Here is a 17011-nt window from a genome sequence, read left to right on the forward strand (position 1 = left end):
AAATTAAAATACACATTTACAGCCTAAATTCTACATATTTGCAAATCACTTTTTCTTTGTGTGGATATAACTTTACAAAACAAAATTACACACATACAAATTATTGCACTTCACATTTGTAAGGCTTGTTCTACAGATCTCGGTGGTAGAAGTTGGACAAAATTATGTAAAAATGTAATGTGGCTCACAAACTCACAGGAGGCAATCCACAAATATGCAAACCCCTTTTCACAAGCAGAAACAGATCCGTAAATGCGTAAATATGACTTTGTATTTTCAGAGTAAGTTCTACATATTTGCAAGTCAAAAATTACAGGTTTATGGATAGTGAAATACGTGTGAATCATGATACACACTTGTCAATTGTCTTCTGTGCTTTTAAAAAACTGTTTTGCTTTCACAGATATTAAAGTCCAATAAAATCTTCCATATATTCAGGTCGGTGTTATAAAATGTCCAAATGACGGGCCACATCTCGTCTCCGGTGAGGTCACCGTAGAGTGGAGGTGGGCGTCAGGGGGGCGGGGACAGTGAAAGTTTGGAGAGAGAGAGAGAGGGAGGAGGAAGAGGAGAGCAGCTGACTTTGGGCTAAGCTGTGTCTGTCTGTCTTTGCACACTGGACCGGACCGCCTTCTGTCAGTGACTGCAGCCTTAACGGCCCGAGGAGGGACAGAGCCCAACGTGAAGGAAAAAGTAAGTTATGCATGCTGGGGCCTGCACATACGAGAATTGAAGCCAAAGCTATATTGAGGCGGCTTACTGTATATCCTGCTATTACTGTGTATGTGCGGAGGTCAGCAATCCTTTTATGCTCCACATTTCTGGAACAAACTCCCAGAGAACTTGAGGTCTGTTACTCTCAGCTCTTTTAAATCAAGTCTGAAGACTTTTCTGTTTCCATTTTAACCTGCAATTTTATAAATGTTCTATTTCTACTCATTAGCTTGTAAATGTTTTATTTCTATTCATTCGCTTTTCTAATGTGTATCATGCATTTTAATCTTGCCCCTGTAAAGCACTTTGAATTGTGCTATATAGAGATACTTGAATTGCCTTGTCTTGCCTTTGTGTTGGAATTGAATCATCGTGGTTTTAACTTTTGCCCTGTCTTCTTAAAATAGGGCCTAGGATATTTTTTGTTGCATTTGCAGGAAAAGTTATCAAATATTTTCTTTATAATCAACTTCCAACCAATCAGCTTTTAGCTTACTCATAGGTAGCACATTTAAAACAACCAAAGTTCAACAAAGTGCCCAACAATTAGAATAATAAAACAATGACAATGCAGAGTAATACAGCTATAAAAAGCATATAAAAAAACGATAATAATCGTGTGCGTTACCTTTGAGCATTACATATCATGTGTAGTTACTAGTGGATTGATGACTTTGTTGACACAGTTGGATCTCCATACAGCTACCATGCAGTGGGCTGCCAATGTCATGCAGGCCCTTTCTGTTTCTCTCACAGTATTATATTGGTCCAAACCCTTGTGGTGCATTTGAACCTGAAGCCTTTTTTGGTACGCATCTCCGTGCAGTGAAAACCTTGGAGCGCTTAACAAAAAGGGCCCAGAGACGAGCATTCTTATAGGCTGACTCTTTGACCTTTTTCAAGCCAAAGCATAGATTCCTTGCAGCAGCAGGTGGGACACGTGAGATTCACTACCATGAATGTGGAGGCAGTTTGTGTATATTGTATTACAAGACCCAAAAAATCCCTTTGGAACCTTCCACGCAGCTTGATAGGACTGCCAATTAAGTGTTGTTGTTTTTTTAGAGAGGGCGTCAAGATAATTTATATAGAAATTGTTTGAAAGGGGGGCGCCCTTAGCTCAGTTGGTAGGGCCCCCCCCCGGGCCGGGCCCAGCAGCAGACCCGGGTTCGATTCCAGCCCGCAGTCGTTTTCTGCATGTCACTCCCCTCTCTGCCCCATTTCACCTCTGTCTCTTAAACACTATCAATAAAGAAAAATGCCAAAAAATATCTTTAGGGAAAAAAATAATAATTTTGTTTGAACGTAGCAAAGTGGGCATTATTTTTTTCAGTCCATAAACTGATGTTCAGTGTGTAAAGCAAAAGGCAGCAGAGGGTTTCACATTTCAAAGTGTTCTGGTTCAATGCGGTTGTGAAAAAGGGGGAGGGGGGGCACCTAAGACATCCAGAATGTGCTGTTTGTCTGTTTGGATGAGATGTTACCAAAGGTTTTCTGGAGCTTTTGTCCAATCCTCGTCCTTTTTTCTTGATGGCAGCAGAGCCATCCTGAAAGAGATTGGTTGTCTGTTTGTTTTTGTCAAAGTGAAATTTATTTCTATGGCACATTTAAAAAACAACATCAGGTAGACCAAAGTGCTGTACAAGATACAATACAAAAACAAAGTAAGAAACGTGAAAATAAATAAAAATAATAATAATAATAATAATAACTTAGGAATGTCAAAAGCTCAACTTGTGTTAAAGGCCAATGCAAAAAAAAGGTGAGTCTCCAGCAATGTTTTAAACTGGTCGATAGACTGGGCAGTTCTCAGACTCTTCACAAGAGTGGGAGAGCAGCCACAGCAAAAAGAGTCAGGTATTCAGGTACGTGCCTGTCTGGAAAGATGGTTCAGTTCTGCATGGATAGGCTAGGCTCTTTGTGTACATGCCGACCATGTTTTTCTTATGACCACATCGCCGCGCGGACCGACAGATTGTGTGCAGCCGACTCAGGGGGCCACAGTTTTCATTCCATCGGGTTCATTATGCAACAACGCAAGTGTTGTTTCTAGCTTGTGTAACCGGGCTGCCACGTTACAATGAGGAAAAGTAGAAAAAAAGCCCCTATATAGCTGAAGTATCTTCAGTGTCCCGCCCAGAGGTTTTTCTTATACAAAAGCTCAAGATTTTTCTTTTTTAGCATTTGAACTTTAATTGGTCTGAGGAAAACTGCTCTATTTTCAGTTTCAGATTTTATTTTTTCTCCCTCCAACCACAAACTCTGGGTTCAATCGGTCTCTGGCTTTTGGCATGTGATTTAGTTTGTCTCTCCAATGGTTCAGTATAGAAGCAGTGGCCGAGCAGTATATCAGTAATGTGTCTGTGGGAGTTTGGCATTACATCACCCTGCAGGTGCTTTTTCAGGCTTGAGTCGTCTCACTTTCTGAACATAACTCAAGATTCTTGAGTCAGACAGAGATTCCTGATCAAGTAATTGTGCAACAGTCTCATACAACATAACCTCTACTTAACATCTGTTGATATCAAGACAAGGAATCAACCCATTGTGAATTAGGAACATTCCAATTGATGTTGTCTTACAAGGATGTTCTATTAACCTGTTCAAATTTTTTCTAATAAAGGTTTAACAAAAACATGTTTGGATAGGGCCCTTAACTACCTGCAAAAGAACACATTTATTACATCATTATTAATTATGACGCAATGGATTTTGTCATTGTATCATTTGATCTGAGGCCGCATGTTTTGGACACTCGGGTGAAAATAGTGGATAACCGACCGATCACTATCTGGTGGTGAGTTGGGACACAGGCTGTGGGAAGACTGGGTAGACCCTGGGAAGCCCAAACGGTGTAGTGCAGGTGAACTAGGAAGGTCTGGAGGAGGAGGTCTCTTAACGGTGACCCTCCAAAGCTGTGGTCGGGCTGGGTCATGACCACGGGTACACACGCGGCTGAAATGGGGTTTGTTTTTCTCAGGAGGGTTGGCTGGACGTCTCACTTAAGAGATAGGGTGAGGAGCTCAAGTCATTTGTGAGGAACAGGGGCAGAGCCTGTGAGTAGAAAGGAGCCAGTAGAGGTGGCCTGGTCAAAGTGGCACCGGGAAAGGGATGTTTGAGGGTCCATAGCTGGAGCTGCTGCCTGAATTGCACTTTCATAAGAGACAGCTTTCAAAGAGAATGGTGGAAGTGAAAGCAGCCGAGGTAGAGATATCCAGAGTTTTTGTCCCATGAATGGATCAAATTAAGAGTTTGTTTTTGTCCGCCCCCCCCCCCCCCCCCAATTATGTAACACAGGCTCTCTGGTACAAATGTCTAGTCTCCAATCTCATACTGGAAAATCTGTGAAGTGTCCCTTTAATGCACCCTTCCTTCCCACACTTGTGCTTCAGTCTAATCCCTCTTTAAAAAAACAAGTTCCATTGTGAAGCACCACCTTGAGACAGTTCTAACAACTTGCTCCTCTCTTTTCCCCCTCTTTCCATCAGCTCTAACCAAGATGCTGGCCACCCAGTGTCCTCCCTGCATCACTGTCGTTCTATTGGTGCTATTAGAGCTGACTGCTGCCCAGTATGAACACCTGGGCTACCCACCGGGCTACCCCGACCCAGAACAGGAGCATTACACCGCCCCACAGCTAGCGCCCGACACACCCAGGATTCAGCTGCGTCTGGCGGGGGACAAGAGGAAGCACAACGAGGGCCGCGTGGAGGTTTTCTACAACAGCGAGTGGGGCACCGTCTGCGATGACGACTTCACCATCCACTCTGCCCAGGTGGTGTGCAGGGAGCTGGGCTACCTGGAGGCCGTCTCATGGTCCCCCTCCTCAAAATACGGCAAAGGACAAGGTAGCTGAAGGAAAGAAACTGTGACATATTTGTTTTCCTATTTTGAGGATGGAAACACATACATATTTGTAAGACGAACATGTATTCTATCATTATATTGCTCACAAAAAATAAAACAAATAAACATTATCAAGTTTTTAAACTATGTGTGTGCGTTGAAAAGGAAATCCGGTGTTAATACACTGCCTAGGCTCTGTAAACAGGTATGCTGCTAGCTACGTTACCCCCCCCCCCCCCTCCATTTGCATACCCTTCGTTTACATACCAGTTTACAGAGCCTCGGCTGTGTATTAACACCAGATATTGTTTCAGCACTCACACAGTACGGGAAGGAAGCGGAACGTGAGGAGATATTCACTGATTTTGACAAAATTCACGACAAGCCTTCTCCAGAATCACTGACTCTACCTTTTGATGGTTCCCCTGAGCCTGACTTACACGTTCTAATATGCATTGGTAGAGCTGGTTCATGTTAAGTGCTTCCCCATTGTAAGAGAAACCATCTCCCCTTTGTTGTTTCCACTGCTAAAGTGAATAACACACTATAGATCAAATATGCAAAGTGCTGATGAATTCTTTCTCATTTGTCTTAAGGGCCCGTCTGGTTTGACAATCTCCACTGCACTGGCAAAGAGAAGACCTTGGCCCTGTGTCCCTCCAATGGGATCGGTGTCTCAGACTGCAAACACAGTGAGGACGTCGGTGTGGTGTGCAGCGACAAGAGGATCCCGGGATTCAAATTTGTTAACACCCTGCCCAACCACGTAGAGGTAAATATATCTGAAACCTTGCACACTTTTTACTTGCCCCCGAGGCTTGTTTTGGTAACAATGTAAAGCCCTTTTGTCATGATCTCTTGTTTTACTGTCTGCCCAAAGGACACACCATTTGTTTTGTGACACCTTGTCAGCTTGCACGCCGACTGCTGGGTTGTACGATGTGTTTTTTTGGCTTTTAGTAATCCTCTAAACGAGGGCCGCAACTAACGATTATTTTGATAATCGATTAATCTGTCGATTATTTTCTCGATTAATCGATTATTAATCGATTAGTGTTTTGGTCCGTAAAATGTCAGAAAATGGTGAAAAATGTTAATACATTTTCCGAAGCCCATGTTGACGCCCTCAAATGTATTGTTATGTCCAAAACACACAGATATTTCAGTTTAACGTCATAATAGGATTAAAGAAACCAGAAAATATTCACATTTGAGAAGCTGAAATCAGAGAATTTGGATTTTTTTTATAAAAAAATTACTCAAACCGATTAATCGATTATCAAAATAGTTAGCGATTATCCCTTCACATGCAGCATATTTCTGTCATTCAGTCATTGCTGTATGTAACCGAACATAGATCTGAGTTGTGGACATATTCAGACTTGAGGGCACTGTTAAGGAAAATGTCACTATGCTTATGCAGCGTTTAGTACCTGGTGTGGCCCAGCTTGGAGAACAGAAGTATCACGCTATTCATCTGGAATGTTTTCTCTCACAAGCTGGTATCAATGATGGATATCAGAATTAGCTGTTGAATCCATAGGAGCAAGGAGTACCACATTGAATCTCACAATATATTTGTAACTTAATACAATCAAACAAACAGTTTTTTATGAAATAGCATGGGAAAAATCCTAGAAAGCAGCACAGGCCAAGACATGCAGAATTGTGTCTCTGGTATATAAGTTACAAAAACTTCCAGATCCTCCATGTCCCATGATGCACTTTAATAGCTGTCCATACCTTTTTGTTTCATTCAACCTTGCCTTGCATGGTCAATGCCCCACATCCTTCAAACTCCAGTGCAACCCCAGTTTGTAGGCTCCAAGCACAAGGCAAGATACCCTGATGACTTAAGCGCTGTCACAGAATACACAATACCATTGTTTCCACAGGCTTAGTAATGCTCCTAATACCCTTTTAAATATAAATCTTTCCAGGTTTTTGGCTAGAAACAGCTGTTCTTCCTTACTCAGAGTCAATAACCCATCCTAGCTCATGGTTTTATTTAATAAGGGTCCTTCCTAAACAGACCTGCAGGGAAAGTGTGTCAGTGAAAGTGAAGTTAAACTGCTAATTGTTGGGTGCCGTGCTCGTTAATGTTAGGGGTTGTCTGAGCCCTGACCCTTTAAAAGACTGTGCTGAGCACCCCGGCTAATTACCACCAATAGCGGAATGCTATCATTCTGCTCACTGTGCTGACCTCATGAAGCCACATTCCAATGTTCTGAGCAACACTGTGGACCAGAGCTTACCCCTCAGCCTCTTTCTCTGTCCTATTCTTCTCTGGGGAGCTTCACAACTAATATTAGCATCTTTCATAATGCGTGTTTCATAACACGTGTGGACAGTTCTGCAGAGCCTTTACATAAGCAAGGTGCAGGATTTAGGGGGATGTTATGGTTGGCTTGAAATGAAAAACATCTCTGAGTCCCTGAGCTTGACGTGGGGACTCCAGGGATGCACAGTCAACCTAAAGAGAATTATCAGCTGAAATCTGCAGCTCCCATGGTCTTTATAGAGCTTCACAGTGAGTTTCATCTCATTGTTTGTCTGTCTGGCTGCAGCTTTAAGGGCCCTACTTATTTACGACATGGCGTCCACGTAAAAGGGTCTGCAGAGTCTACTGAGTGTGCTTCGTTTCGGTTTTTGCTTTTGTCATGTAGAGTTTAGGTTTTGTTTGCCGCTCACTCAAGAAGCTGCTCAATGTGCACGCTCACAATGTTCTTCTACGTCGTTTGACACGCCACATTATCGCCACCTGTTGGCCTGGCATGATTACGTCCGTGTTTTTTCCGACTTTTATCATGTTTTATCGCAATAAGCACAGACTGCCACAAAAAGAAAAAGAAGTTGCCTACCAGACGAAAAGAAAAAAAAGTACAAGAAAAAAAGAAAGGAAGATAAAAGTTAAGAAGATGGAGCAACACGTTGCTGTTTTGTTATTTTTTATTTTATTTTATGCCATCTCTGAAAAAAACGCAATAAATCTTGGGATATGTTGGGTCGCGAAGAATACATCTGTTGGACCCTTCAAAACCGTGAAACGAAGGCTGCATTTCTCGGCCGCATATGAAGGAGCCTTCCAAATGGGACAAGCCTTTGCGCGCCGCTATGACACATTCGGTCTTCAAATGCAGCCTTTGTAGGCTGCGGCCCCTGGAATGGGATACAGCTATTGAACCTCAAATTGCTCCCGATAGTTAGGTTGCACCCTGTGTGGTAGCTGCTGCTATCGGTGTATGAATGTGTGTGTGATGGGGTGAATGTGAACAAAAACAATGTAAAGCGCTTTGAGTCTGTGAAAAACCAGGGAAAAGCACTATATAAGTGGAGTCCATTTACCATATTAGACAGAGGGATGTTTCCCCACAGCAGTGTAAAGTCAGTGTATAGTTCCCTCTTTGAAGCTGCTTCATGGCAGTGGAAACATGTACTGTAGCTGACTTCCTGTGCAGAGCTTTACAGAGACAAACGGTTGGGATTATGATTCTCCAGAGAGCACGGCTGGAAGGGGTCTAGACGTCTGCAGTAAAGCTGGGGATAGCAGCTGAAAGAAAGAAATAAAGAAAAACGCTCCGACTCGGCTTTTCCATTCACTAAAAGTCACGTGTGCCCGGAACATGAAAAAAAAATAACACTGCCACAAAGCCACAGGCCCAGCTTTATCATTTGGAAGTGGTCGTCTTGTAAATACCCAGGGCACTTTGGTGGGCGACGACGTCATAGGGGGGGGGGGGGTTGTGGTATGGGATGATTAGTAGGTTTTCTAGAGTGCCAAAGCAGCCAGAGTGTATAGAGGCACCAGACTTCTCAGGTGATGGTGACCTCAGTGCAATGGACCAGCCGTACAACCACAGAGGAAATACCCAGAGAGTGAGCTAAGAGGGAGGTGAAACGTGAACCCTTTTTTTGCATGCACGTGTGGGGCTGACCTCTGACATCTGTGCCCAGGCTCCTCTCTGTGACTGCTTTGTCTTCTCACGTTGTTGGAATAACAAGCAAGTTTTGTATTGTGAGAGATTCCATTTTTTTTGGGACCGACTTGTTAAAATGTAGAAAAACAAACATCTTGTTCCATGAAAATGCTCTTTCGTGTTTAGCTTAGCTCCTAGTTAAAGGTGCGGTCAGCAATTCTGGAGAAAGCTCAAAATATGTGACTATCTCTTCATAATCTGCTACCTGTCCATACTGTGTGTGTGTGCGCGCTGCAAAAAGAAACTTATAGTGTTAATACACAGCCTAGGCTCTGTAGACTGGTATGTAATCAAAGTGGGCCCACCGCAGCAATATGCCCGTTTACAGAGCTTAGGCTGTGTATTAAGACTGGATCTTTTTTTTCAGCGCACACACAGTACAGACAGGTAGAGAGAGATTGTGAGGAGATATTCACTGACTTTGACAAAAAGGGATTTTGACGACAAGCATTCTCCAGAATGGCGGACTCCACCTTTACACATGCACTCCACTGACTGTACAGTATATTAAGCCCTGTGTCCCTTTTAGCTGCATAGTAACAAACACAGATTGACACCTAGTGTTCAGTGATGCGTCTGTGTAATAATGACTGCTGTATCTCTTCACTATGTATTCATATATTGGTATTGTGCTTTTGGGGGAAGGTCTGCTGCCTTTCAGAAAAAGCACAAAAGTGTCTATGGAGAAGTACTGAGGGTCTGACCTGTGATGGCACGCATTAAATCACATTCCATTTCAGACCAACTTCAACACCAAGACATTCCAGGGTTTATGAAATGTGATGTTTGGCAGTTGCCCGTTTCCACGCCGGGTCCAACAGGCCCCCACATTTATCCAAAATTACACCAACAGATGATGCAGTCAGATTTCTCAACCGGATTTATTCCAGTCAACCCCCTCAGAAAAAAAAGGACCAAAAACAGCAGTTTGGAAAACATCTGAGGACACAGCCAGTGAAAGAGCAATGTTCTTAGTCTACATTTGACTACATGGGGAAATGTCAACTGAGGCTGCACAATATAGCGTTATATAAAAAATGTATTTGAAAAAACTGGACAGATGTAATTAAGGCATGCAGAGTATACTGTAATTGTTGTTGCTGCTTTCGGTGCAACTGTCTGCAATTTTAAAGTTATCAAAAGCTTTTTTAAAGGGAGAAAAAATGAGTCATAATAATGGAGTATGGCTATCTTCTTCTCACAAACTGGTCTGGTCGGTTTTTATAGAGACAGCTGCATTGTGAAATATAATAGAACTAACCTCAATTTACACTGGGGGTATGTGTTCCAGTTCATTTTCCAAAATACTTATTTTTTTCCTTCCAAACTGCTTTCCATTTGTTTTAGCAGCTGTCATGAAACAGATGGATTGCTTAATGGAGTTGGGGAGGGTGATAAACATGTTTGATGGCTATATTGTATTGACAACATGTTGCAATCGTTCGAAAAAGCATCAGTTTTTCATTAAGGCAGTGAGTGTGACAGTGTCCAGGGGGAAAGATTGAATATTGTTTTCTTTTTGTGAGGAAAAGTAGCCTATTTGTCAGTCTCACATGCCTATTTTATTTTGATTTAATTTGTGTGATTTGTGGTTAGAGATGTGAATACAATGTTATCTCAACCTCAGTACAGTATAAACTTTGGGGGGCATATACACTGCAGTAATTTAGGTCACATTTATAATTATCGTTTAGTTCCAGTTCTGGAGATGCCCAAAGACCTGTTTTCGTTTTAATGTGTTATTTGCTAGGGCCATGCCTTGTTTCTACTGAGCAGCACAGTTCGATTTGTCGACCAATCAACGGACTGCAGAGTGTAGCTCCACCCCTTTTGGGACCCTTTGGTACCCCAACGAAAGGATGACAAAAATCGTCTCGCTTCTTTTAGTACCCTTCCCAACTTTTAACAGTGAAAACGCAAATAAATGCTGAGCCGCACCGAACCGAAACCAAGCAGAGTCAGAGTAGCCCCGCTCGTTGAAAAGCATCAAGGCAAACTCCTCAAACAAAATACTAATGAAAAGCCTCCAGTGAAAAAAGCAGCAAAACATGTCATCGAAGCTTAACAATTTGGATAGTGGGTTACGGAGATAAGTCAAACCAAAGCTCTCCTTTCTATTTGCATTTTCATCTGTCTTTTTTCTCCCTTTCCACCCTGCTCTTCCCCTCTGCTCTCTCTCTCTCTCTCTCTCTCTCTCTCTCTCTCTCTCTCTCTCTCTCTCTCTCTCTCTCTCTCTCTCTCTCTCTCTCTCTCTCTCTCTCTCTCTCTCTCTAATAAGCGGATTACAAGCAGCCATGAAGTCACCCCAAGCAGAGTTTACAACTCCCATTTTCCTCTCTGAGGTAATTCTTTCCCTGCGAGGCCCTTAAGGTCAAACCACCCCCCCCTTCCTCTCTCTAGACTTCCAGCCGTGTTGCGGGGTATAGGGCGCCATGCATGGCCTTGTCAGCCCTTTCAGCATGTTAGCCACTGTGAACCTGGATTAATGCCTGGCTGGCCTTTGTGTCATCATCTTAAAAATGGTTTGAGCGATCTAATTATTTTTCACATAGCCACTGGATGTTCCCTGCCTGCTATGTAAAGGTATTTTTCCTCCTCTGAGGCTTCACATTCCCACGGTGCGTCCCGGGCGGATGTTTAGCCTCCGGAGGATCTTAAAATGAAGCGCTCCATCTGACTCTGGGGTCAGCGGATCTCTACTTGTGGCTGAGCATGCTTTTACCAAGACAATGTAATTTTTCAAAGTAAGACACGTGGATTCCCTAAGTCCTCTTTCTATGGAATAGTATAGGGCCAAGGCAGTGAAAATAAATCCAGGCATAAACCCCGCCTACCTAAAGGATAGGGTCATAAGCCCCGCCTACCTAAAGGATAGGGTCATAAACCCCGCCTACCTAAAGGATAGGATCATAAGCCCCGCCTACCTAAAGGATAGGATCATAAGCCCCTCCTACATAAAGGATAGGGTCATAAACCCCGCCTACCTAAAGGATAGTGTCATAAACCCCGCCTACCTAAAGGATAGGGTCATAAGCCCCTCCTACATAAAGGATAGGGTCATAAACCCCGCCTACCTAAAGGATAGTGTCATAAACCCCTCCTACCTAAAGGATAGGGTCATAAACCCCGCCTACCTAAAGGATAGGGTCATAAACCCCGCCTACCTAAAGGATAGTGTCATAAACCCCTCCTACCTAAAGGATAGGGTCATAAACCCCTCCTACCTAAAGGATAGTGTCATAAACCCCGCCTACCTAAAGGGTAGTGTCATAAACCCCTCCTACCTAAAGGATAGGGTCATAAACCCCTCCTACCTAAAGGATAGTGTCATAAACCCCGCCTACCTAAAGGATAGTGTCATAAACCCCTCCTACCTAAAGGATAGGGTCATAAACCCCTCCTACCTAAAGGATAGGGTCTTAAGCCCCGCCTACCTAAAGGATAGGCCCTCCTGTCATAAACCCCTCCTACATAAAGGATAGGGTCATAAACCCCGCCTACCTAAAGGATAGTGTCATAAACCCCTCCTACCTAAAGGATAGGGTCATAAACCCCGCCTACCTAAAGGATAGGCTCATAAACCCCTCCTACCTAAAGGATAGGATCATAAACCCCGCCTACCTAAAGGATAGGGTCATAAACCCCGCCTACCTAAAGGATAGTGTCATAAACCCCGCCTACCTAAAGGATAGGATCATAAACCCCGCCTACATAAAGGATAGGGTCATAAACCCCGCCTACCTAAAGGATAGGATCATAAACCCCTCCTACATAAAGGATAGTGTCATAAACCCCTCCTACTTAAAGGATAGGGTCATAAACCCCTCCTACATAAAGGATAGTGTCATAAACCCCTCCTACTTAAAGGATAGGGTCATAAACCCCGCCTACCTAAAGGATAGGGTCATAAACCCCTCCTACCTAAAGGATAGGGTCATAAGCCCTACCTACCTAAAGGATAGGGTCATAAGCCCCGCCTACCTAAAGGATAGTGTCATAAACCCCGCCTACCTGAAGGATAGGATCATAAACCCCGCCTACCTAAAGGAGAGGGTCATAAACCCCGCCTACATAAAGGATAGGGTCATAAGCCCCGCCTACCTAAAGGATAGTGTCATAAACCCCGCCTACCTGAAGGATAGGATCATAAACCCCGCCTACCTAAAGGATAGGGTCATAAACCCCGCCTACCTAAAGGATAGGGTCATAAGCCCCGCCTACCCAAAGGATAGGGTCATAAACCCCGCCTACATAAAGGATAGGGTCATAAGCCCCGCCTACATAAAGGATAGGGTCATAAACCCCGCCTACATAAAGGATAGGGTTGGCGGTGGAGACGCTCGCCAGATCTAGCTGTCCCGATCTGAGCCGCACTGACCTGAGTCCTGCCACTCAAAACGAGGCATAAGTTTACACAAAGTTGATTAAGCTTATCAGCTCTACAAAAAAATTAAAATCTGTATTTTTAAGTGTACAAACTGGTGTCGCCCCCCCCGCCCCCTTGGCTAATTAATACACTGCACTGTTTGCGAGTGAAGGTATTGAACATTTTTTCGCTTCAGTGTTACTCTTATTAGACGTCGCTCTCACAGCTCACAGTCCACTGCACATAGAGAGCACTATATTATTCGTCTAGCTTTCTCGACATTGTATTTCGTCTTTACTCACAGAATTGTATCAGCACTTCCTCTTCTGTATTTGACTGTGTTCAGGCAGTAGTACTCCAATCTGCTCTTTAAGGGCGACAGCTTGAGCGCAGTGTCAAAGGAAAGCGCTCCTTTGATCCCGCTGACTGCTCTTATGCTTCACTAATCATGTGCAGAACAGAACGTCTGTGTCGTTTGGAGAGGAATGCAGCGCTGTGGTTTCTCCGCTACTCTTCCTCTTAGCCCTCTTTTTCTCTGTAAATGTGTAACATATCTCATGCATGTGCCGACACAAAAAGGTTTAAACCATGCCCTGGAAATACTAGTTTTATTTGAGGAAACATTCCCAACTCAAGGTCCAGTTAAAGCTATAGTATGTCACTTTTTCATATAAATGGAATGTCGGTTACATTCGGGCCATTGCCATAGGAGTTGACACAGAGTCAACTCCACAAAACTCTCTCTGTATTTTTCTCAGTATGGCAGCGTTTACAAATTGGTGTCACACCCTGACACTGGTGCAGGAGCTGAATAAGCGCCCACAAAATGTTAGGCTTACCTCATGTAGATGCGCTGACCATGTGTTGTAATCATTCAGTATTCCTCATGGGGGCTGTGGCACATCAGTGGATGGGGTTGTCACGGAGATGGATCTGTTGACGTGACACCTCAGTAGCTTATACGATGCCCCTTTTGATCCACATTTACTGACTAACTAGCGTTTTATGGAGCTTTGAAACACATTGGACAGTCATGTGGACCAGACAAACCATGCCCTAAGCAAACCCCATCTGCCCAAAGCCCATCTTGATATAGTTATGAACTTGAGAAAAAAAGTTGGGATTTGTTTATCAGACGGCTAAGCTATCACACCTGTGTCTACAGCACAATGGAGCGAATTTAGACAAACAAGAGAGATGTGTAGAATTATGAATTATGAATATTGGCACAAATGTCCAAACGTCTTGTTGGGTATTTTAGTAGGCGTTGTCAGCCGTAAGCATTGTCGGCTGCGTTATTTTTTGATTTACTTGGCTGTCAACAAAGTGGAGCGCATAGAACTTTGACTTTGAAACGAACAAAAGGAGGCTATAGCAGACAGTGCCACCCTCCCTGAAATCCCTATCAAGTGTGTCCTAAATTTCCCACATGTTGTCTTGGAATCTTTGCTTTAATGTCATGGAAAAGCAGTCAATCTCCATCCCAATCAGTGTCTCTGTAATTGACGCCGCTCCAGTGTGTGTGTGTGTGTGTGTGGGGGGGGGGGGAGGGGGTGTCACAACTCTGTGAAACATCTGCTTTGGGTTGGGTATTAACAAAGGCTCTTTTAATGGATCGTAGGGAAGGAAGGGCACACCGCGACGCAGCATTCTCTGTGAACATTATCTCCAGATTCTCCACATGAACACATGATCCCCAATTTGTGTGTCGCAGCTGGGTAGAATAACCAGCTTTGAGGAAAAAACTGGCTATTAATGAATCACGTTTTCATTGCTTCCTTGTCCAGATAGAGACAACAGACAGACCTGAACATGACTGTGGAACTCATTGAAAGTCTCAGAAAAAGAGGCTTGAAAGTAAAGAGCACTCTGCATACGAACCCCATTTCTTGGTATTGCTCTGCGGCTTTGAGGTGATTTCTTCTGGCAGAGAAAGAGAGAGAGTTGTTGGAGACCTCTATTGGAACCATATGTTTCTAAACTGCTTGCATTTTTGTTTTTGCTGGCAAATGTGTCTTTAATACTCCAGTGAACCGTGGAAGAGTTGTGTACCATGTCACTAAAAAACTAAAGGTATGTTCTCTTCTCACACATGGCAGTGGGCAAGATAAGGCAACCAAACAATGGGTCTATAACTATTGAGGCTATTTATATTTTCTGTTTTGGAACGCTGGACTGTGGTTTGAATCTAGAGGGGACTAGTGAGAAAGAAATGATCAGAAGTTGTGATTGTTGATGGGCCCTTTGGTCAGTGGGTCCCCTTAACCCTATGAGACTTGGCCTCATCCTGTGAAGCTATAGAAGAAACCTTGTCTTCAGTGTTCTGGAAGCTTTTACAGAACAACAGCATGAGAACAAAAGGAAAAAGGTTTGATTTTAAGGGTTTGAACAAACAACGTTCCTGATCTGATGGACTCCACTTATATAGCGCTTTTCCGTGTTTTTTTCACCGACCCAAAGCGCTTTACATTGTTTTGTACACATTCACCCCATCACACACATTCACACACCGATATCAGCAGCAGCTACCACGCAGGGTGCAAGCTAACTACCAAGAGACATTTAGGGTTCAGTGTCTCTTTGTCCAGGGACACTTGGACATGTGGCGGGGAGACGGGGGATCGAACCACCGACCCTGCACTCCAGTGGACGACCACCCTACACACTTCGCCCCAGCCGCCCATCATGTCTGTATTCAAACAGATACGATGCCTCAATAGTGAATTAATAGTTGAATTAAGTAGTGCCAGTTGAATATGCTCGCAGCAGAACCATTCTGAATAAAACACATCTTAAAACACTTTAATAAAATAACAAACACTGTAACCTATACACGTTGGGGCCTTTTCTACAGTGTGACAGTGTGTGTGTGTTCTGGGAAAGAATAGTTTGCAGCTTGTGGGCCTCCCTGTGGTTCAGTAAACTTAAGAGAAAGAGATGACATAACCAGCATGTAGGCTAGTGGTAGGAAAATTCAAAAGCTAGAAATGAAGACTTGAAGCAATGTGGCAGCTTTTGACATAGAGAAATGTGTTTTGCAACCTCTCTCTGTCTGTAGTCTCTGTGAAAACTGAGCTGAGTTGGTAGAAAAAAAAAGGTTTGAGGCCCCCCTGTACCTCTCGCACACAACTCATCCCACTAATGGCTTTTCCATCCGTGCTACTTTCCCTCCTGGACAAGCACAGACTCAGGGAACGCAAGCTCCCCCCCCACCTCCCCAAAAGCAAGACATATGTGTTAGAAATCTCTTATTTTCTGTGGCTGTGTAGCCGTTTTAGACTACAAACGGACACGTGAGCGCACATCTGAAATCCAAACCGGAAGTTCAGTTCAACTGACCCTGCGTTCCAAATCACATACTTGTTCTTTCTACTACACTACATACTAAAGTACAGAAGAGTTTTAAGGGCCACAGGAGAGAAACATTTTTTTTTTCAATATGTCAAGAATAAAGACGAATACTCCCAAATGCTATTGGAGTTAGTGAGGCATTTATGTATTTCTCAGAATTCTACAATTGATGTGCCTGTATTGGGACATCTTAAATCTTTTTCTGGCATACTAAATAGTATGAAAGTATGGGTATAAGAACGCAGGGTAAGGCACATCATGAACAATCCGTGAACTTTGTGCTGACCTCCAAGCGAACTCTCAACATAGACATAGAAAGGTTCTCTTATGTACACAGATAAAGGCTTTGGCATCGATGTTGTTTATCTCACCAAGATGTGGACACGTCTATCTGTTAGAGTCAGAGGGTTGAGTGTTTAGTTTCTCTGTGTTTATCAGACACTCAATCTCGGGCATTTAAAGCACGAGCATGTCCGCAGCAGTCTTTGTAGGTGCCTCAAGTCAGTCGACGTTAAGTCAATCTGGATGCTTCCTTGCTTTAACCAAACATTTGGCGAAAAACTGTTTATTTTTCTGCACGTCTGCCACTCTGAGTCATGTAAATCCAGACATACCCCACACCCCATCCCCCTAAAACCCCACATTACTAGTCATTATCATGTTCCACCATTTAAGCCTTTATACACTTTCTATCCTCTGCAGTCCAGACCTCATTGCTTTTGACTGAGCGGCGTGATTTAATGTGGTTATCTCTAAG

General features: G+C 43.5%; 1 protein-coding gene across 1 annotated transcript in view; it reads left to right on the forward strand.

The window, feature by feature from the left end:
* The first annotated feature begins 568 nt into the window (after positions 1-568).
* loxl2b (lysyl oxidase-like 2b) overlaps positions 569-17011 on the forward strand; it is a 48229-nt gene continuing 31786 nt past the window's right edge. The window contains exons 1-3 of the mRNA XM_080041442.1: positions 569-693; positions 4203-4562; positions 5157-5332. Of these exons, the coding sequence (XP_079897568.1) occupies positions 4214-4562; positions 5157-5332 (525 nt within the window). The 5' untranslated portion in view covers positions 569-693; positions 4203-4213. The remainder of the gene's footprint in view (positions 694-4202; positions 4563-5156; positions 5333-17011) is intronic.

The sequence above is a fragment of the Ammodytes marinus genome (assembly GCF_949987685.1).
Source record: "Ammodytes marinus genome assembly, chromosome: 2".
Lineage (NCBI taxonomy): Eukaryota > Metazoa > Chordata > Actinopteri > Uranoscopiformes > Ammodytidae > Ammodytes > Ammodytes marinus.